Genomic DNA, 24,015 nt, shown 5'->3' on the forward strand with positions numbered 1-24,015 from the left:
TACAACAAATCAATAAGAGAAGAGAGAAGAACCACATGGTCCTCTCAATTGATGCAAAAAAAGCATTTGACAAAATCCAGCATCTGTTCCTGATGAAAACGCTTCAAAGTATAGGGATAGAGGGAACACATTCCTGAACTTCATAAAATCTATCTATGAAAGAACCACAGCAAATATCATCCTCAATGGGAAAAAGCTTGCAGCCTTCCCGTTGAGATCAGGAACACGACAAGGATGCCCACTCTCACCACTCTTGTTCAACATAGTATTAGTAAGTTCTAGCAATGGCAATCAGACAACAAAGAGAAATAAAAGGTATCCAAATTGGCAAGGAAGAAGTCAAACTCTCTCTCTTCGCAGATGACATGATTCTTTATATGGAAAACCCCAAAGACTCCACCCCCAAACTACTAGAACTCATACAGCAATTCAGTAACGTGGCAGGATACAAAGTCAATGTACAGAAATCAGTGGCTTTCTTATACACTAACAATGAAAACACAGAAAGGGAAATTAGAGAATCAATTCCATTTACTATAGCACCAAGAACCATTAGATACCTGGGAATAAACCTAACCAAAGAGGTCAAGGACCTGTACTCGAGGAACTACAGAACACTCATGAAAGAAACTGAAGAAGACACAAAAAGATGGAAGACCGTTCCATGCTCTTGGGTTGGAAGAATAAACATTGTTAAAATGTCTATACTGCCTAGAGCAATCTATACTTTTAATGCCATTCCGATCAAAATTCCACTGGTATTTTTCAAAGAGCTGGAGCAAATAATCCTAAAATTTGTAGGGAATCAGAAGAGACCCCGAATTGCTAAGGAAATGTTGAAAAACAAAAACAAAACTGGCGGCATCACGTTACCCGATTTCAAGCTTTACTACAAAGCTGTGATCACCAAGACAGTGTGGTACTGGCATAAAAACAGACACCAGTGGAACAGAGTGGAGAGCCCAGATATGGACACTTTCTCCTCTTTTCTTAACTTTTAAAAAAATTTTTAAATTTTTTTATTTTTCTATTTCTTATTTTTTATTCTTTATCTTTTATTTTATATATAAATTTTTTTTCATTTCTCTTCATCTTTCTTTTTTTTATCAGCCTTATAATCATTTGTTCATTTGTTGGTTTGTTTCCTTCTCTTACTTCTCAGATCAGGCTTCTCATTTTTTTTTTCTCTCTTTCCTTGTTTCCCTACTGTTTTTCCCTTCCTTCTTTCTTATATTTTAAGTGAGGCAGAAGAAAGTCAGTAATATAGAGACAAAATAATGGAAAATAAGGAAGCTGAAAAAAAGAGAGAAAGATGACTACTGCATCACAAAAGGGGGACTTCAAGAACTCAACATTTCCATAAAATGAAATCATATCTGGATGACAGAGGTCCCAGAAGGAATAAAGAGGAACAGAAGGTTTATTTGAATAAATTATAGTTGAGAACTTCCTTAATCTAGGGAAGGAAACAGGCATTTAAGTCCAGGAGGCACAGAGAACCCCCCTCAAAATCAATAAAAACAGGTCAACACCTCAACATATATTAGTGAAACTTGCGAATTTCAAAGATAAAGAGAATATCCTGAGAGCAGCTTGGGACAAGAAGTCTTTAACCTACAAGGCTAGAAACGTAAGGCTGGCAGGAGACCTGTCCACAGGGCCCTGGGAGGCCAGAAAGGACAGGCATGATATATTCAATGTGCTATGTGGAAAAAATATAGTCAGGAATATTTTATCCAGCAAGGCTGTCATTCAGAATAGAAGGAAAGAGAAAGAGTTTCCAGAACAAACAAAAATTAAAGGAGTTTATGAACACTAAACCAGCACTGCAAGAACTATTTAAGGGGATCCTTTGAGCAAAGAAAGAGCCTGAAAGTAACAAAGAGCGGAAAAGAACAGAGACAATCTACAGGAACTGCTACTTTACAGGTAATACAATGGCACTAATTTCATATCTTTCAATAATTGCTCTGAATATAAATGGACTAAATGCTCCAATCAAAAGACATAGGTATCAGAATGGGTAATAAAAACAAGACCCATCTATACACTGCTTATAAGAGACTCATTTTAGACCCAAAGACACTTTCCAGATTGAAAGTGAGGGGGTAGAGAATCATTTATCATGCCAATGGACATCAAAAGAAAGTTGGAGTAGCAATCATTACATCCAACAAATGAATTTTTTTTAATAAAGATTTTTATTTATTTATTTGACAGAGAGAGAGATCACAAGTAGGCAGAGAGGCAGGCAGAGAGAGAGGAGGAAGCAGGCTCCCTGCGGAGCAGAGAGCCCGATGCGGGGCTCGATCCCAGGACCCTGAGATCATGACCTGAGTCGAAGGCAGCGGCTTAATCCACTGAGCCACCCAGGCACCCCAACAAATGAAATTTAAAACAAAGACTGTAATAAGAGATGAAGAAGGACACTATATCCTAATAAAAGGGTCTATCCATCAAGAAGATCTAACAATTGTAAATATGTATGCCCCTCCTTGGGAGCAGCCAATTATATAAACCAATTAATAAAAAAATTAAAGAAACACATTAATAATAATACAGTAATAGTAAGGGACTTTAACACCCCACTCAGCAATGGACAGATCATGTAGGAAGAAGATCAACAAGGTAACATGGGCTTTGAATGACACACTGGATCAGATGGACTTAACAGGTATATTTAGAGCATCCCAAAGCAGAATACACATTCTTCTCAAGTACACATGGAACATTCTCTAGAATAGATAACATACTGGGTCACAAAACAGGTCTCAACTGCCACAAAAGGATTATGATTATCCCTCACATAATTTCAGACCACAGTGCTTTAAGACTTGAAGGCAACTACAAAAAAAATTTGGAAGAACCATCAATACACAGAGGTTAAAGAGCATCCTACTGAAGACTGAATGGGTCAACCAGGAAATTAAAGAATAATTTAAAAAATACATGGAAGGAAATGAAAATGAAAATATGACTGTTCAGAATATGTGAGATGCAGCAAAGACAGTCCTAAGAGGAACATATATAACAATAAAAGCCTTTCTCAAGAAACAAGAAAGTCTCAAATAGACAAACTAACCTTACACTGAAAGGAGCTGGAAAAAGAACAGCAAATAAAGCCTAAATCCAGCAAGAGGAGAGAAATAATAGAGAGTAGAGCAGAAATCAATGATATAGAAATGAAAAAAAAAAAAAAAAAAAAAAACCAGCAGAACAGATCAACAAAACTAGGAGCTGGTTCTTTGAAAGAATTAATAAGATCAATAAACCCCTAGCCAGACTTACAAAAGGAAAAAAGATCCAAATAAATAAAATCATGAATGAAAGAGGAGAAATCATGATCAACACCAAAGAAATACAGTTATAAAAGAATATTATGATCAACTATATGCCAACAAATTAGGCAATCTGGAAGAAATGGATGCATTCCTAGAAACATATAAACTACGAACACTGAAATAGGAAGAAATAGAAAACCCAAACAGAGCCCTAACCAGCAAAGAAATTGAATCAGTAATCAAAAAACTCCCAACAAACAAGAATCCAGGGCCAGATGGCCTCTCAGTGGAATTCTACAAAATACTTAAAGAAGGATTAATACCTATTCTTCCAAAAATGTTTCAAAAAATAGAATTAGAAGGAAAACTTCCAAACTCAGCCTATGAGTCCAGCATTACCTTGACCCCAAAACCAGATAAAGACCTCATCAAAACAGAGAATTATAGACCAATATCCCTGATGAACATGGATGGAAAAATTCTCACCAAGATACTAGCTAATAGGATCCAAAAGCACATTAAAAGGATTATTCACCACAAACGAGTGGGAATTATTCCTGGGCTACAAGGGTGGTTCAACATCCACAAATCAGCCAATGTGATACCCCATATTAATAAAAGAAAGAACAAGAACCATATGATCCTTTCAATAGATGCAGAAAAAGCATTTGACAAAATACAGAATCCTTTCTTGATAAAACCTCTCCACCACGTGGGGATAGAGGGAACCAAAAAATGCACAGCAGAGCCATGTCAGTGGCCATAAGAGAAGAAACTGCACTTCCCAACTGGACCAAGAAAGAAAATTAGGCATGATTCTCAGAGCTGAGGAGGCCTGAGCCTTTCAGACTAGATGGCCCATAAAGCTTGCTCAACAGTAAAGCTATGTTGGTTGTTTGTAAATCACCTCAAAGCTCAAAACCACTGTTTTCATTCTTGGTTCTCCATCTACCAAAACACCAGTAGAGTGTTCAAAACTCTATGAGCATCTACCAAATGTTATGAACGAAGGTCATAAGAGTCATCTTCAGAGACTCTAGTCATCTTTACTCAATGAGCTGACTGTCCCAAGTGGAGTAGAGAATAGCAGTGTACAAGAAATTTTACTTGCTTTGGAAAGTGAATACTATCATACGATCTGATTCCTGGCTCATTGTCTAGGCTTATCTCTGATAACCTGTCTGTTTTCTCATTCTATGCACACCCCAGTCCTGCAAATAGAGAAATAAACTGCATATAGGTCCCTGAACACAAAATGCTATTTCCTAACTCCATGCCTTTCTACACACTGTACCACTTTTCCAAAACCAGCTTAAAGGCCATCTATTCCAGAGGGCACTCCCTGACCTTCCCTCAGAGAATGAGTTCTCCACTGTGCATTTTCCCCCTTTCTTTATAGAGCGAAACAGTTAAAACACACAAGGTGGTATAGAAAATAATAGAGCAAACAACCGGCATTTGCAAATCTTAATTATCCCATATCCCATATCTGTCATTTATTTTAATAAATTAAACATTTTAGATACAGCTAAAGCCTTTTCTGGGCATTGCTCCCATCATATCATCCTCTCTCTTCCCCTGGAAGTAAGTAGTATCCTGAATAGAATGTTTGTACACTTTTACAATATGTGTATCCCTAAACAATATGTCTGATCTTTTTGCATGTCGTTAAAACTTTAAAATCACACCATGGGTATTCCTATGTGTCCTATTTTTCTCAACACTGTATTTTTGAGATTATTTTAAATGTTAAATTTAAATTTAAATTTTAAATGTTAAATATTAATTCATTTTAAGTGCTCTCTAAATATTATACCAATTTGTACTCCTACCAGCAGTGTATGGGAAGTTCTCACGGCTCCATATATTTGCCAACACTTCATCCTATCAGAACTTTTAAATCTTTTTCAGTTTGATATGTATGAAATGGAATTTCACTGTGGTTTCAATTTACATAACTTTGATTACTACCAAGACTAAGCATCTGTTTATATGTTTTTTTGGCTACTTACATTTCCTCTTTTGGAATTTTCTTCACACACACTGCACATTTTTCTGATTTTTATGTAGCCCTTTACATACGCCTTTGTTGTTAGAATGAAATAAAAAATTCCATCTTAATTTTGTTCATAGTTTCCTTTGTTGTATAAAAGTTCTATATTTTAATATAAATCAAATTTATCAATCTTTTAAGGACTCACTGAGCTTGCTGAGGATTTAGAAAATCCTTCCCAACCCTGACATTATAAAGATGTACTTCTCTCTTCTCTTATAAAAGCTATACATTTTATATTTAAGTATTTAGTTCCTTAGAATTTATTTTTATATATTTAAGTATTTTTTATATATTAAGTATTTTTAATATATTTAAGTATTTAGTTTCTTAGAATTTATTTTTGTTTATGATGAAGGTGAGGATCCAACTGAACTTTCTGTATGTGGATAGCCAATCAGTTTAGTTCTATGGTACTTAAAAAAAAAAAAACAAACAAACTTTTATTGTGGCTCTTATCACAATATTTTACAAATGTGCTTTTTATTTGTTTGTTTTTGCCAGCAGATTAGAATTGCTAAAGAAGAGAGTCTAGGGGCGCCTTGGTGGCTCAGTGGGTTAAAGCCTCTGCCTTCAGCTCAGGTCATGATCCCAGGGTCCTGGGATGGAGAACCACAACAGGCTCTCTGCTCAGCAGGGGGCCTGCTTCCTCTTCTCTCTCTGCCTGCCTCTCTGCCTACTTGTGATCTGCCTGTCAAATAAATAAATAAAATCTTAAAAAAAGAAGAGAGAGAGAGAGAGTCTATGTCTTTTCCATTTCTGTATTTCAGAACCTAACACAATGCCAGCAAAAACACAGAACAAATTACTTAATTAAAATACAGAACTATTCCCTCAAAACTTCCTGGAGTTAACCTCATAAAGCACCTGGCTTTGTTCAACGAACAGGCTCAAGCCTCTCCTTGGTGTATTGTATGGTGACTAACGTAACACAATAAATTTTAAAAAGATTAAGAAGAGTGGGGTTGGAACTGAGAGGTCACAACATTCAAGCCCTGCTCTGACATTAAGGGTAATGCCAAAGTGAGTTTAAGTTTATCCTAACTCAATTTACCTCAACAAAAATAATTTTATATTAGGTGGTTTCTAAGTATCCTTCTAGGCAAGAATTAAATGTTTGTGATGGGCCTGAAGGAGAGACAGGACTGCGGTGGACAGAGATGGCTTCCAGAGGCTGTCAAATCAACATGTAAAAGCCATAGGTTGTTTCTCTGTTCTTTATTTAATTCCTGTTATTTTGAATAATCTACTAAAACTTCCTTACTTGTGTACAAATATCACCCACCAAAATTCATATTAAATAAATCATGCCACAATTATCAGTCAAGTCACACAAAAATGATCTCGGATCACTAATGCTTGAGTGATTTATATAGTATTCCATGTCTAAGTCATTTCAAGACTGTTTGGGACATATTTATCTGGCACTTACTAAACATGGGAACATGTACTAAAACTTAGAGATATTACTGAAAAAGACAGACCCTCTTCCCTTAAACAGCACACAACTTTGTTAATAACATAAATGTATAACCAAACAGAGGAACTTTCCAGAACGCTCGGTGAGACGTGGAGGAGCGGCGGCTACCCCAGCTGCGCCCAGCAACGCGCTCCTTCCCGCTCCCCCACATCGGCCTCGGCCCTCTCACCGGCTGTAGAAAATGGTGAAAGAAACCACTTACTATGATGTTTTGGGGGTCAAACCCAATGCCACCCAAGAAGAACTGAAAAAGGCCTACAGGAAACTGGCCTTGAAGTACCACCCTGATAAGAATCCAAATGAAGGAGAGAAGTTTAAACAGATTTCTCAAGCTTATGAAGTACTCTCTGATGCAAAGAAAAGGGAATTATATGACAAAGGAGGTGAACAGGCAATTAAAGAAGGTGGAGCTGGTGGTGGTTTTGGCTCCCCCATGGACATCTTTGATATGTTTTTTGGAGGAGGAGGAAGAATGCAGAGAGAAAGGAGAGGTAAAAAGGTTGTGCATCAGCTCTCAGTAACCTTAGAAGATTTATACAATGGTGCAACAAGAAAACTAGCGCTGCAGAAGAATGTGATTTGCGATAAATGTGAAGGCCGAGGTGGTAAGAAAGGAGCAGTTGAGTGTTGTCCCAATTGTCGAGGTACTGGAATGCAAATAAGAATTCATCAGATAGGACCTGGCATGGTTCAGCAAATTCAGTCTGTGTGCATGGAGTGCCAGGGCCATGGGGAACGGATCAGTCCTAAAGATAGATGTAAAAGCTGCAATGGAAGGAAGATAGTTCGAGAGAAGAAGATTCTAGAAGTTCATATTGACAAAGGCATGAAAGATGGCCAGAAGATAACATTCCATGGTGAAGGAGACCAAGAACCAGGACTGGAACCAGGAGATATTATCATTGTTTTAGATCAGAAGGACCATGCTGTTTTTACTCGGCGAGGAGAAGACCTTTTCATGTGTATGGACATACAGCTGGTTGAAGCACTGTGTGGTTTTCAAAAGCCAATATCTACTCTTGACAACCGAACCATTGTCATCACCTCTCATCCAGGTCAAATTGTCAAGCATGGAGATATCAAGTGTGTGCTAAATGAAGGCATGCCAATTTATCGTAGACCATATGAGAAGGGTCGCCTCATCATCGAATTTAAGGTAAACTTTCCTGAGAATGGCTTTCTGTCTCCTGATAAACTCTCTTTGCTGGAAAAACTCCTACCTGAGAGGAAGGAAGTAGAAGAGACTGATGAAATGGACCAGGTAGAACTGGTGGACTTTGATCCAAATCAGGAAAGACGGCGCCATTACAATGGGGAAGCATATGAGGATGATGAACATCATCCCAGGGGTGGTGTTCAGTGTCAGACCTCTTAATGGGGCCAGTGAATAACACTGCTGGCATTTTATGTGCAGTAGTGAATGAGTGAAGGACTATAATCATAGCTCACTACTTGCTATTGTTTTTGTTTTAATATTCAACTATAGTAGTGTTTTAAAAGTTAAATGAAGAATAAACTCAAATATAAAAGCTCAAAAAAAAAAATGTATAACCAAACAATTGCAATGCAACGTCATAAATGCTGTAAACAAGGTGGACCTAAAAAGCTGTGATGGCAAATCAGGAATTAGCAGTAGATCAGAGTCTTAAATGAATAGATCTTAAATAACCTCAGTGGATCTAATGGTTTGGACTTTAAAAATCAACTGTTTTTATTCATTATTTTTAGTATGAGAATTTGAGATTATAAATTATGTAATTGTAAGTGTCAATTATATAATCCTTGAAGCACTAACTTTTGTTTTTTAATTAAGATATAATGTATTATTTGCTTCAGGGGTACAGGTCTGTGAATCATCAGTCTTACACTATTCACAGTACTCACCATAGCACATACCCTCCCCACTGTCCATCACCCAGCCACCCCATCTCTCTCCCCCAACCCCAGCAACCCTCAGTTTGTTTCCTGAGATTAAGAGTCTCTTGTGTTTTGTCTCCCTCCCCGGTCCCATCTTGTTTCATTTTTTCCTTCCCTACCCCCCATGATGCCCCTCCCTGACTCTCAAATTCCTCATATCAGAGAGATCATATGATAATTGTCTTTCTCTGATTGACTTACTTCTCTTAGCATAATACCCTCTAGTTCCATCCACGTCATTGCAAATGGCAAGGTTTCAGGGGGGTTTTGAGGGCTGCATAGTATTCATATACATATATAGATATATATATATATATATATATATATATCACATCACATATATATATATCTCACATATATATGTGATTATATATATCACATCACTGCATAGTATATTATACATACATATATATATACATATATATATATCACATTTTCTTTATACATTCATCTGTTGATGGATATCTAGGTTCTTTCCATAGTTTGGCTATTGTGGACATTGCTGCTATAAACATTCAGGTGCATGTGCCCCTTCAGATCACTACATTTGTATCTTTAGGGTAAATACCCAGTAAGCACTAACTTTCCTAACAATGATTATCTGAAGTTAGATGTTAGATGATTCAAAGTTGGTACACTGATCAAAAGAATATTACATTGATCATTAATAGTAACAAAACAAGGTTTTTTTAAAACCACTGGGCAGCTTTCTTCAAGTACACTATAACATACTTATTCCATGCATGCAAAAATATGATCTAAGTTCATACCAAGAGTAATAGCAGGGGCGCCTGGGTGACTCAGTGGGTTAAGCCTCTGCCTTCGGCTCGGGTCATGATCTTGGGCTCCTGGGATCCAGCCCCGCATCCCGCTCTCTGCTCAGCAGGGAGCCTGCTTCCCTCTCTTTCTCTGTCTACTTGTGATCTCTCTCGCTCTCTGTGGGTGTCAAATAAATAAATAAAATCTTAAAAAAAAAAAAAAAGAGTAATAGCAGCTGGCCATATGCTTTGTCATAGGATTCCCACATCTTTAAGATTCAGGGAAGAGATAGTAGCAAAAAGTAAGTGATGGCAAACCAACAATTCTTACTTAAATCAGACAACTCCAAACTGTAGTGGTTCCACAGTGTGGCAAACTCCTGGAAATTCGGAGGTTGACTCATCTTGAGGTTGTGTTTGCCCAGCGCCATCTATACAAACACTGTGAATATGTTATCTCTTCAAATCGAAGAACTGGAGAAGGCTGCTGAAGGTCATAGGACTAAGGACGTTTGCCCCCAGTGAACACTTAGTGCCACCTCTGGCCACAAAGAATGCCCTAATAACTCTTCATGATGCCCTTGGTCCACGCACAATTATCACACTAGTAATTCTGTGCACTAAAGTTTTCACATATCACAAAGAAAAGGGACCAAAAACTCAATGTCATAGGAGCACACTAAATCCTCGTGGAACCAATTTAATGGCTTTTATGGAAAATATAACTGCATAATGAACAAGTCACTGCTATTTTGTGAGTAACATATTTATAGGAGTTATAATTACAGCTCCTATAAATTGTACAAACTGGTTCCAACAGTTGCAAACACAGGATGTTGTCAACCCACATCCTAACCTTCACATTTAAGATATATATTTTTTTAATTTTTTAAAGATTTTTATTCATTTATTTGTCAGAGAGAGAGGGAGAAAGAGCACAAGTAGGGGAAGAGGTGGGGTGAGAGAAACTCCTCAGCAAGGAGCCTGATGCAGGACTTGATCCCAATACCCTGAGATCATGACCTGAGCTGAAGGCAGATACTTTACCTACTGAGCCACCAAGGCACCCCTAACCTTGACATTTAATTCAGTATGTACTGTGCATCTGTATTTCAGAGGAAGGACCAAAACATTTTGAAGGTATTATTTTTCTGAGTGCTACATGACACATACTTAATGGTTTGGTTCTCCTCAACAGAGTCCTTGGTCTAGCCCTAACCTTCTATATATTATACATGTGAGAACAAGAAAGGGATAAACTTTTGCGAAGGATCTTCTACAAATTGAGTATTTCATTCATCACTCCCTTAAATCTTTGAGGTAATTCCATCCCTCATCAACAGATGAGAAAACCGAGGCTTAGAAAGTATCAAGAACTTGGGGCACCTGGGTGGCTCAGTCGGTTAACCATCTGCCTTCAGCTCAGGTCATGATCCCAGAATCCCGGGACTGAGCCCCGGGAAGTCTGCTTCTCCCTTGTGCCCCTTGCCTGCTCATGCTCTCACTCAATCTCTCTGTCTCTTTCTCGAATAAATAAATAAAATCTAAAAAAAAAAAAAAAGTATCAAGAACTTGACAAAAGTCATAAAGCCAGTGCTTGTTACAGACAGAATCTTTTTTATTATTACTATTATTTTATTAATTATTTTTATTAACATATAATGTATTATTTGCCTTAGGGGTAAAGGTCTGTGAATCATCAGGCTTACACACTTCACAGCACTCACCATATCACATACCCTCCCCAATTACAGACAAAATCTTTAAATGACTCCAAGTATCTTGATAATTTCAGAGCTTTTTTCCCTTCACCATCAATAAGAAGTGATACAATGCCAGACCTAAAGAAGTATAGTATAGTAGAAAAAGTGCCAAAAATGACCTTCCCAAAATACAGTATTTATATTATGTCCTGATTTTAGAGTTACTTTATCATGCAGTAAAATAGTGCTCCCACCAGCTCGGTCAAAGGAACAGAAATTATCATTCATTTCATATAATCTTTACAGAGGATGTAAGGTTTCCTAATATTTCTTAAAATGTCTTGACATAGGCTAAAAAGAAGTAATAAAGCCACAATACTCTAATTAAAACATTTCCCTTGAACTTACTATTTTCTGCATATCTTGCGAGATCAAAGCCATAGAATTATTTAAAATTAATATAATATGTCATAAACATCACTGCACATTTTGGACCCCATTATTTAAGATCCAATATGTAAATGAGCAAGTTTTTTTAAATTTTTATTTATTTTTTAATTTCTTTTCAGTGTTCCAGAATTCTTGTTTATGAGCAAGTATGTTATTTCAAATGTAACCTCTTTTGATTAGATAACCTAGACTTTCTACATATTTTGACATATTTATAAATAAAAAACTAGGTCACTAAATGGTTTTATGAACTAGGTTAAAACACAATAAAATCTCAATTATTATTCAGGAAGCAGGAGATGGCAGCTCTCACTTTTCCACATCAGATGAACAGAACTGTCATTATCTGCCTGAATGCTCATACCCACACTGTATTTCTATTCATGCATTTAGTCACAGGATCTAGCAATTTAAGTCATCAAAAATTATATACTAAGAAAAGATGATACACCAAAATGTCAGTCAGCTAATAGCATTAGGAAGCTCTCCATCATTGGTTATTTTAGCAATCTAATGATGTGTTAGTTTGTCCATTTTAATGAATATATTACTGAAAAGACAGAACAGACAACCTTACATCAAAAATGACTATAGGAGGTGTGCCTAGTTGGCTCGGTCAGAAGACCATGTGACTAGATCTTGGGCTCATGAGTTCAAGCCCCATATTGAGTATAGCGATTACTTACATAAATTTTAAAAACTTAAAAAAAAAATGGCTATAGCAACCTAAGGAAAAGGAAGACTGTAATTTTTTTTAAAATTACTGATTTTTATTTTATTTTATTTTATTTTTAAAGATTTTATTTATTTATTTGACAGAGAGAGAGAGATCACAAGTAGGCAGAGAGACAGGCAGAGAGAGAGGAGGAAGCAGACTCCCTGCGGAGAGCCCGATGCGGGGCTCGACCCCAGGACCCTGAGATCATGACCTGAGCTGAAGGCAGAGGTTTAACCCACTGAGCCACCCAGGTGCCCCAGAAGACTGTAATTTTTTTTTTTTTTACCAAACAGGAAATAATGATTTAGTGTTTTGGGGAAGTTGTTTGGCAGCACGAATCAAGAGCTTTCTAAATGTTTTAATTTGGGGACCAATAAGTTCACTTCTAGAAATCTATTCTAAGGAAATACTCAGGGATATATGATCAAAGATTTATGAACAAGGACATGTATTCTTAACTGATAAAAATAAAACCATGTAAAAATACAAATGTTTGAAATTGAGGATGTTTGAAAATGACACAATATGAATAATTATTATAAATAGATCAAAAAACAAGTTTTCCAAAATGTTATTACATATAATTGCTAAAGAAAAACTCAGCATTCAAAACTGCTTATACAACATGAACTTAACTTTATTTAAAAAAAAAAAAAAAAGACAATGGATGCCTGGGTGGCTCAGTGGGTTAAAGCCTCTGCCTTTAGCTTGGGTCATGATCCCAGCGCCTGGGATCAAGCCCCATATGAGGCTCTCTTCTTGGCGGGGAGCCTGCCTCCCCCCTCTCTCTCTGCCAGCCTCTCTGCCTACTTGTGATTTCTGTCTGTCAAATAAATAAAATCTCTTAAAAAAAAAAAAAAAAGATAAGGCAAGGCATTGAATCAGTATGTGAATAAGGTGTTAAAATTATGATTTCATTTTCCTCCTTCTACATTTCTAATTTTCCCAAATTTGGTACAACTATTATGCATAAACTAAAAAATTATCTGAGGTTATGTTTATATCAACTTTATTTTAGCTTCTTATATATTCTAATTGGCACCAGCAAAATAAAAAGATACACTATACAAATGAAGACCCTTCTATGAATGTGAAAGAAATGCAAAAACAGGACAAGCCAACACAGAGAGCTCTTGACATAATTGTATCTCTTCAGACTGAATACTAATGCTGATAGCACTAATGGAATGAAACCAGAATGGCATGAATAATACATTACTTGCACCAATCGATGTTAGAATGTTACAAGCTGATGGAAAATAAATGTTCAGAGTAAAAACAGAGGAAGAAATTTCAAATGCAAGTACAGTATAGCAATCCATCTAGTATCTCTACTGGACCAGGGTATGGGAGAATTGCTGCAACTCTGCCAAAAGAATCCAAAATCGATAACAACTGTTGCTTTCTCACTGCCAAACTGTGTTCTACCAATGATATATCAGAGGAAAGACTATACAGATAACTGTCACTGGAAGTAAATTACTGATTAATATACATGTGTTTTCATGTAACTATGTGTACCCTCTAAAAGAAGACTCATAATGATGCCAGGAAATGCAAAATTTTAACTGTCCATCTCTACAATTAGTATAAAATTATATGTTATATGTTAAGGCAAAGAACAGAAATAACACAGATATAAAGACAGTTAATTGTAGCACACATTATCCATATTCCTAAGTCAAGAGTCTTCTAGCACATAGCTCTGAAGGAAATAATGCAGTTTTCAGTCGCTAGGTAAAGTGGCTATGTGACTAATGGAACATGCATCAAAGAATACTTAAGCCCTAATTTATTCACATACATGTCAGTTCCTTTTCAACTGAGGGTCTGAATTATATAGTAGATCATTGCCTTAAGAGAGAGTGAAAAAAAGAGGATACTACCAGGTAAATTGCTCCTTAACTCTCAAGTCCTACAGGGGAAATTCAAAGGACATGTTCCACATATGGTAAAACATGTACCACATATGGTAAAAATTGGGAAAAATATCTTGGAAAAAAGGAAAAGAATGTTTATTTAAAAACTTGCTTAGAGATGCCTATAGGAACTCTCTTATAGGACTAATTAAAAATAATATTTTTATTTCAAATCATCCTCCATTTTGAATAAAATACACAAATTTAATTTTCCAAGGGCATTTTTCTGCTAAATTCTTGTAAAACAAGAAAAGAAACAAAGCCAGCTTAGCAGTTTAACACTTCAGCATAATGGCTGAAAAGAACACCTTGAATTTGATATTAGCTAGTTTTCTATGGAAGAAACAAGAAACATGAAAGAAACAAGATTTTAAAAATCACATCATAATGGAATTCTACTGCAAAATAAAGACTATTTAGAATAATTTAAGAAAACACTCCAGACACAAGTGATGGGCAAGCTAGAATGGGTTTCTTGGGGGATATTATACAATATTTTTTCTTTGGTGATCTTAAGAACAAATGTAGCCCTAAGGAACTTTCTGGTTGACATAGTAGCTAGCAAGTGGTACTCGATTTGCTCTTTTCTCATATTTCAAAGTTAATAATCTTGAAAGCAAACAAAAAGAGGCCCAGTTACAAAGCCATGCAAAGTAAGAATATTTGTCAACTATCCACCGTACATCAGAAGTGATTTCTATTGAACATATGGCTCTGACTCTGAACAAGAAAAAAGGTTAAGTAGAAAGAGATGGACCTTCAAAAAGATCTCCACCAAAATCCAGATCTATCCTTTGCTTATATAGGTTTAACTATGTGAAATTTTACTGTTAAATACTCTGGTCAGCTAAAACAACTAAATATTAAGAAAGTTGCATGCTTTTAAATTTTACTATTTGGTAATAAAATCATTCTTTTTTTTTTAATACTTTATTTATTTATTTGACAGACAGAGATCACAAGTAGGCAGAGAGGCAGGCAGAGAGAGAGAGGAGGAAGCAGGCTCTCCGCTGAGCAGAGTCCGATGCGGGGCTCGATCCCAGGACCCTGAGATCATGACCCGAGCCGAAGGCAGAGGCTTAACCCACTGAGCCACCCAGGCGCCCCTAAAATCATTCTTTTAAACAGCTACCATACAACCACTGTATTGAAATCAAAACTGAAATTATACAGTATTTGTAAAATCATAAAAATAATAAAGATAGATACCTGTTGGTCAACAATTTACCTTTCAGGGACTATGCTATGAACTCTACAGACAAAATTAATTACATTTTTTAAACCTAAAAGGTAAGTATTAAAAGCTCCACTTTACAACAGAAGATACTGAAGCTCAAGGTCATGAGATAATAAGTTGTAAGATCCTAATAAAATTCTTGCTGCCTCCTAAGTCTGTATTTTTACCAAGCCATAATGCCTCACCACTACACTTAAATGTGTATGTTGGCAAAGCTGTACTCAAAGACAAATTAATAGCCTTAAATGCTTTCAGTGTTTAAATAATAAAAATATCATATGATCTCCCTGATATGAGGAAGTACAGATGCAAAGTGGGGAGTTTGGGGGGTAGGAAAAGAATAAATGAAACAAGATGGGATCGGGAGGAAGACAAACCATAAGAGACTCTTAATCTCACAAAACAAACTGAGGGTTGCTGGGGGGAGGGGGGTCGGGAGAGGGTGATGGGGTTATGGACATTGGGGTGGGTATGAGCTATGGTGAGTGCTGTGAAGTGTATAAACTTGGGGATTCACGGACCTGTACCCTGGGGCTAATAATACATTATATGTTTATAGAAAATAAATAAATAAATGATGCAAACATTCAAGTAACAAGTTTGAAAAAGGAACAATGGAAAGCACAGTAGGCAGAAAAAGGAAAATTAAGAGATTGAGAGCATAATGAATTATTATTGATAAATAAACAATAGTTCTGGTTGAATTTTTTTTTAAATCCCAAAGCAAAAATAACTCCCCCCAAAAAGTGAGTAGGTGAGGGTAACACAAAATTAGTAAAGAAAAGGAGATATAACAACAAGTAAAGGTGGCATTTTCTTTAAAAAGGAGAAATACACTTATGCCAATATATGCTGAAGTGTGCTTCTAGTGTTTTAGAAAGTTCATAGATGCTACACACACACACACACACACACACACACACACACACACACACACACACACACACAGGAATTCAGTATCTAAATTTGGGCAATTCTGGGTTAAACAAAGTGAAAAAATTATTTCCAGCATTTCTCTTCATCTTTAACATCCTACAGTTTACTCTTAATCTCTAATACTACTCCAATACTACTTGATTTGACAGGAGGATCATTTCACACCTTTAAAAAAAGACGTCACTATAGGGGTACCTGAGTGACTGAGTCAGTTAAGAGTCAGAGTCTTGGTTTTGGCTCAGGTTATGATCTCAGGGTGGTGAGATGGAGTCCCGTGTCAGGCTCCATGCTCAGTTCGAAGTCAGCTTGAGATTCTTTCCCCCTCCTTCTCCCTCCCCTGCTCCTCTCTCTCTAAAATAAATAAATAAAATCTTTAAAAAATACTTTAGTATGGAAAAAAAATGTGTATAACATATTCACAAAGCTAGCCTAACACTCATATCAAAAAATCTAACAAGTAGTTCAATAGAGAAAAATCAATTGAAAGCCACTATGATACCCTGTGGAGGCTAATTAAACAACTATGTGTAAGCCACAACAAGAAAACTACCATAGTTATTATAGATCTGTATATTAAGTATTATTCTGTTTTAACTCCCACTGAAAATGATGTCAAAGAAACCAAAGTTTTATTCTTTGTCAGTTGACATTGGGAGAACAAGATAGGATTGCAGTTTTTCATCCTCAGATGGGTTTCATTTAGAGGAGAAATATGGACCCCATAAAACCAAGTCAATCATGTTCCTCAGTTTGAGGGAGTAGAGGGAGAGAGGAAAGTAATTCTCTTATGATCTGCTTTAAAAATGCCATAAATACTCCCTCTACTTTGGGCTGCACTAAATTCTGGAAACTCATAAAACACTGAGGTGTGAGAAAAGGATATGCAGTAATCCATTTTATCTATATTGGAACTGTCAATAAGGGTGGGTCCACCTTTGCAATAAAACACTTTTAAAATCACAATAAAATATTTAAAACTATTTGAATTCAACATATTGACTCAATGAAAGATAATATCCCACGCTGTCAAGAATCAGCAGTACAAATAAAACTGCAATCTATCCTCATATTTACTTGTGTATTTTACGCATGGTAGAATGACTGCACACCCTGCTCTTCCATGACAATCTAGGCTTACACTTGCTGTCCTGGTGCAGTTATTAATTTTGCCACTCTTTCCTCTCCAAAATGCCTAGTTTGGACTAAATAGTCACCCTAAGCTCAAACCATATAGTACCATTATCTTCATAAAACCTTAGGTCAAGGGGAGTGACCTGATATCAAACTCCTATACATATCTGCATTCATGTCATATCTTTGCTAATTATGTGACCTGGGTGAGATCACTTTGGTCCTTAGTTTCCTCACATAAGATAAGATAATAATAATAACTATTTCATGGTCATATGAGGATGAGAGTAAGAAAATATCCTATGCTTACTATAGTAGCTGATATTCACTAAGTGCTCTATAAATGCTAGCTATGAAAATTGTGACAACCACTTCACAGAGCCCCAAGTGGTTTCACACATAAAATGAGAACAATAGGGAACCTGGGTGGCTCAGCTGAGGGACTGCCTTCAGTTCAGGTCATGATCCTGGGGTCCTGGGATCAAGTTCTGCATGGGGACTCAGCACAGGGTCTGCTTCCCCCTCTCATGCTCGCTCGCTCCCATTCTCTCTCTCTATCTCTCTCTCTCAAATAAATAAATAAAAATATTTTAAAAATATAAAAAATAAAATGAGTATAATAATACCCAAATCCTGAGTGATATGAAAGATTATATTAGAAAACCCACATAATGTGCTTGGCAGAGTGTCAGGTATATAATACGTGCTCAATAAATGTGTATTTCCTTCATTTCCTTAAATCTATAAAGGCTGTAGCACTAATGACCCACTACTACCTTGTGTTTCATTATACAAATACAAATTCTATACCTGAAAAATAAAATACAAAAAAAGAACAATAGCAAAATATGATAGTGTCTAGTAAATAAAATTTGAAAGCAACAAGAACTGAGGTTAATTGTCTCAGAAGAGCAAAACTGCAAGGAGATTTAACATTCTAGAACATTAGGAAGGTTGCTTGCATTTTGGAGACATATATTGTTAAAACACTATTTTTTTTAACATTTCTTGTAGGCTTCCCCCAGCCACTCCACCTCAGCCCACCCCAGTCTACTCGGCTAGACTACTCGGCTAGAAAAGTAGATCCATTTACCTCTAAGGACATATTTCAATATTTCCTAACTGTGGAGAATCATGAAGAGTATAAGATTTTACACTACAAGCAAACTAACAAATTAATCTACCATTATTTCATGGATATGTGCAGAAGACTCAAGACTCTGAACCAGAAGGGTGCCTGGGTAGGTCAGTTGGTTGGATGTCTGCTTTCAGCTTAGGTCATGATCTCAGGTCCTGGGATGGAGTCCCGATGATGATCTCAGGTCCTAGAATGGAGCCCTGAGTCAAGTCGGGCTCCCTGCTCAGTGGGAAGCCTGCTTCTCCCTCTCCCTCTGCCGCTCCCTGTTGCTCGCTTGTATCCTCTTTCTCTCTCTCTATCAAATAAATAAAATCTTAGTAAAGAATAAAAAACCCTAACCAGAGGCAAAGGATTTTATTACTTAAAGCAACAGCAATAGCCAAAATGTCAACATCAGTGCTAGTTCCCTGAGTCCAAATTACCATGAGTGATACAAAAAAGGCCAAGGTGACATCTATACATGTGAGGGGCTGGGTTACAGCAGAAGAACCCAGAGCTCAGGGAACCTGAATCTCTTATAATGATCAGTAAGTACACATGGAACGAGTAGTTATCTTTATCATATTATACAATAAGTAACCTATGCCTTGCTCTGGAGAGAACTACTATCTCTATAATCCAAGGCTATTCCTTGTAAAAATATCCTTAAAAAGATAGTCCATAGCAAAAGCAGGCAGTGCCTGTGATCATAAGACATGCAGAAACATGACACAACATGCAGAATTGTTTCCCAACACCACAAGGCACATACAGATTGTGCCTGCTGTCTGGTCCCAACACACAGTGTTCTGTACTTACATAAATTAGGGAACTATTAAACACAAGGATTTTTTTTTTAAGTTTCTTTAAAACAGAACTTCTCAGAGCCTAATAATCCAAAGTGGCTTAGTAAACCCCTAACAGGAGGATAGAAGCAGTTTTAAAACTCATTTTTCACAAAACACCTATAAATACCTCCCAGAGGAACATTCTTTGGATCACAATTTGGGAACTCTAGGGAGATTTTATATCATGTGCCCCATATCATCATTCTCTCTTATATAAGATTAGCTAATATTTTCCCATTTATTTCCTAAAATCCCAAATCCATAGGGAAATGTTTACATAAAGAAATGCCTTTTGAAAGTATTAAGTTATTGGAAGCAAAAAAAAACAAAAACAAAAACAAAAAAACCCCAAAACTGTAGAGCCCCTCTGTGCAAAAGAACCCTTAAAAATAATTGAGATAATGTAAGTAAAGTACTTAGCACTAGCTGGCACACAGTAAGTGCTCAAAAAATAGCCGCAATTAAAGTATTAGCCAGTCTATCATGGTGCATTTACAGAACCCTCTTTGTTATAAAACACTGAATTCCTATTATAAGTAAGCTGGGGTGGCTGTAGTAACATCGGGTCATGACTAGTGATTTTTCCTTCTCTAATTCTACTACCGTACACTTTCCTACATGCAATGTTTCCATTCTCCTCATGCCAAATTTTTACTTCACAAACTGAACCTTATAAGCCTCTAGGTTTATTTTAGTCTAAATTTGATAAATGTTACTCAAAGCCAGTCTTCCTTTTTGTTTTCTTTTAATGTAAAAAATGAGATTCCCCATTTGTTTAGAAGAACTAATTCAAAGTTTAAGTGTCTGTGCTTTCTTTGGTTTTTTTCTCTCTTAACAGAGTTACCACTGAAAGGTCAAGTTGGATCTCATGAGCAAGTGGCAAAAGGCATTGGCTAAGTTATCGGAAGCTCAGCACTAAAATAAAATACAGTGACGTCAGCTTGGTACTTCAGCATGAAGGGAATGTCAAGTTAGCTTGCATACGTCCCAAAAGAGATTTCTAATCCCCTGCTTCCTCCAGCTCCCCTCATGACAGTACCTTTTCATTCTGAGGTTTTGGAGGAGGGGAGACCTGGCAGGCAAGCTGGCATCCATTTCTATAAGCCATCCATCACCTGGCCAGACTGGTTCTCAAAAGTGTGCCTATTTGTATTATCATCATAGTTTGAATTAATTAATGATAAACCACTGGTTAAAGTAAGGTCTAGGATCTATAACCAGTCTCTAAGTTTAGACATGAGGTAGGGGGTAGGAGGGAAGAACATCTCCAATTATACCAGAATGGCAGATAATATAATGACATGGAAATTAAAATAATCTAGTATTCTGTGTGTTTACAGTACGTTAGAATGTCCTTAAATAAAGGCTTTTCCTACTTATTTCTCAGTTTTGTATCTCTAAACTGGAATGTGATTTCTGCCCCCCTCATTTCATAGTTTAGAGGAGAGATTATGAACAATTATAAAATATTAATTTTATACAAAATAAAGCACAAATGATATTTTGTTTTTCACAAAACATGATGGTGAGTATCCACTTGCATATGACACTCTCAGAGGGATCAAATCTCTAAGTCAAGTTATAAAAGGGAACTTCTAATACTGTGGCATTATAGATCTTCCTTGAATAGCAGCTAAAGCTAAGCAAGGAATTAAATTTCCATTTCCAAAATTTAAAAAAAAACACAAATTTTATACTTTATAGCCATTTATGTGAAGAAGTCCCAAATAAGAAATTTTATTAAAATGTGGTCTAATACTAATTTTTATAAAACTGTGTTAAAATCTCTGCTTAAAAACCATATTACATGTACTATCTGTAGGTATTTCTAAATACATGTTTCCAATATTTTAAACTTTTTAAGAAGTTCATTCTGATGAATTTTCTTACTAGTATAGTTCTCACAAGCTACAAAAAAAAAAAAGAAAGAAAGAAAGAAAGAAAGAACAAACGAAAGAAAAAAAGGTGCCAGGCATATTCCTGGACTTTGCACAGAATCACCAAGGAACCTTTTAAAAACCATCCCTTGTCCCTTCAAATACAGTGAATCTACAGTGGGGCTCAGGAACCTGTATTTCTAAATATCCTCTCTAGATTCAATCCTGGACGAATTTTAGAACTACTGAAAGACTGCCGTTGTATGTTTCAAAATAGCATCAAGCTGGCAGCAAAAAAACTGCCTTTGGAAAAGGGTGGTTCTCTCCTTCAAAAGAAAAGAAAGCAGTCCTCTCGCTATTCTTTCCAAGTGATAACCCAAGGAGTTTTCTTCTGTTCCTCCATATACAACCACTTGTTCTTCAAGCACAGAATCAAAAAGAATTTTAAAATGAAAATAATACGTATTCATGGTAGATGTGTACAGTTTGTAGATAAATGAAAGTAATCATCAGGTAAAGTTAAGTCAAAAGAAGACAGACTGTTGCTGGAGGCTGAAGCAAAAAAAATGCCACTTAGTAGCTGAAAAGTCAAAGAATGCACCTTTTAAGCCAACTCAAGAAATTACTTCTAAGTTTCATAAACTTACTGAACTTTTTTTATTTGCTTTAGTTCAAAAAGAAAGAAATGTGGTTCTTCTAATCTTCCCACCAGAGAAAATACTGTGCAGACTTGTAATTTTAACCAAGTTGTGGCTGCCCCCTAGTGCCTGCTTACCCCACTTACAAGATTTTTTAAAGGAGTCTAACTAGTAATGAAAGACTACTCTCAGCTTTGAAGTAAGAACACAAACTAAAGTTGGTTTCTAAATGTCCTGATATATTCATTCTTGTAAAGCAACTATCCCTAGCCCTTTAATTGATTTCCCAGGACATTTACAATTTTTGAAGTTTACCAACTTTGAACTGTGTTGCTAAAATAATGCAAAATATTTCTATGCTTTTGTTCATTTGTTTGCTGTTTGTATATTTCTTTAAATACCATAAAAAAGAGCCCCTTAATCTTGGCCCCTGCTAACTACTAGAAGCAGAGTGTGCCCATGGGCCCTGTCTGAATGCCTCCTGCTCTGTGTTCCTACAGGCCCAGGGCTGATCCCACTCCCAGAAGCAGAGGCAGACGTTGCCTGCAATGAAGCCAGATCCACACTCAGGTCCTCGGTGGGTGGCTTCCATGATCTCTCTAATCTGGCTATAGTTTCCTAATTTGCTGATCTCCCTACCCCTGAATCAGCAAGTATCAGGATTCCAGGCACTCACTGGGATCACTGCCCTAGCCTGTTGAAGATGTGGCATTGGCTTGTAATGAGAGGGTCCTTGACTTGGGTCATCCCAGTTTCTCTCCTAGCCAGGATTCCTTCAGGAATATTCATATGCCAGACATAATTCAAATAGGTATGCTCATATACAAACTGGATAGTCAGCATTTACTAATTATGGTTGTTTTTTTTAATTTGATGGCTCTTTTCTCTTTGCAGAAAGCCAAATACAATTTTATGCTTCTTGAAAAACTACACCGAACATATGGTACTCTTCTTTTACAGTGGGAATTTAAGTAGGACAATCAAAAGAATAGAAATTTGGTAGACAGAAAGCAATAAACATTGGGCATCTATTTTACTACTTAACCAATACCTTAAAAATCACCAAATTTGGGGCGCCTGGGTGGCTCAGTGGGTTAAAGCCTCTGCCTTCGACTCAGGTCATGATCTCAGGGTCCTGGGATGGAGCCCCGCATCGGGCTCTCTGTTCAGCAGGGAGCCCGCTTCCCTTCCTCTCTCTGCCTGCCTCTCTGCCTACTTGTGATCTCTGTCTGTCAAATAAATAAATAAAAATCTTTTAAAAAAATAAAAAATTAATTAAATAAAATAAAAATCACCAAATTTAAGGTATTCTCACAATGTAATCACATTCTAGTAAAAAACACCACTCTTTCTTAAAATGGCCAAAAGTTAGAATGAGAAGCTTCTTAAAGTAAATCACCAACAGAAAGAAAAATCAGCTAATTTGTAAAAGTAAATATTTATTCTTTGTGGTACACATCAAATATACAGTGGTCTGCATCAGAGTAATATTTATTCACAAAGTGAAATGAATTACTTACATGTTACCATGAAACAATATGCCACATTTTTTTGAAAGGCAGAAACATACCAAACAAATGTTATTGAAATTAGCAGCTAGAGTAACTGTACTTATTATAAGCTATAGTAGTTATAACTATATATATTGACATGGAACAATGTTAATGATTTATTTTTGCAAAGAAAAGGTACCCTGTGACCCTATTTTTAAATATTTCTATTTTTATTTATATTTACACACATTATAACACATTCAAAATCTGAAAGGATATATACTAAATTCAAAATATGATTTCTTCCTAGGTGGTAGAGTTAGGATAATTTTTATTTTCATTTTCTTCTCTTTACTCACCGATATTTTCTGATAAAGAATTCTGATATGTAGTACTTGTAGCTTTTTTAATACCTATTATTTTTTTTAAAGAGTAAAATTATGCCATGCTAATAACTTT

The 24,015-nt window shown here is 36.3% G+C and overlaps 2 protein-coding genes across 5 annotated transcripts in view; one reads left to right on the forward strand and one right to left on the reverse strand.

Moving 5' to 3' along the window:
- BBS9 (Bardet-Biedl syndrome 9) overlaps positions 1–24,015 on the reverse strand; it is a 466,978-nt gene that overhangs the window by 161,105 nt on the left and 281,858 nt on the right. The gene's annotated exons all lie outside the window — the stretch shown is intronic.
- Positions 6,882–8,345, forward strand: LOC123951683 (dnaJ homolog subfamily A member 1-like). Its single transcript, XM_046020576.1, has one exon. It carries the CDS (start codon positions 6,996–6,998, stop codon positions 8,187–8,189), a length of 1,194 nt encoding a protein of 397 aa, XP_045876532.1. The 5' UTR covers positions 6,882–6,995; the 3' UTR covers positions 8,190–8,345.

This window comes from Meles meles, chromosome 10, assembly GCF_922984935.1.
Source record: "Meles meles chromosome 10, mMelMel3.1 paternal haplotype, whole genome shotgun sequence".
In the NCBI taxonomy this organism is placed as follows: Eukaryota; Metazoa; Chordata; class Mammalia; order Carnivora; family Mustelidae; genus Meles; species Meles meles.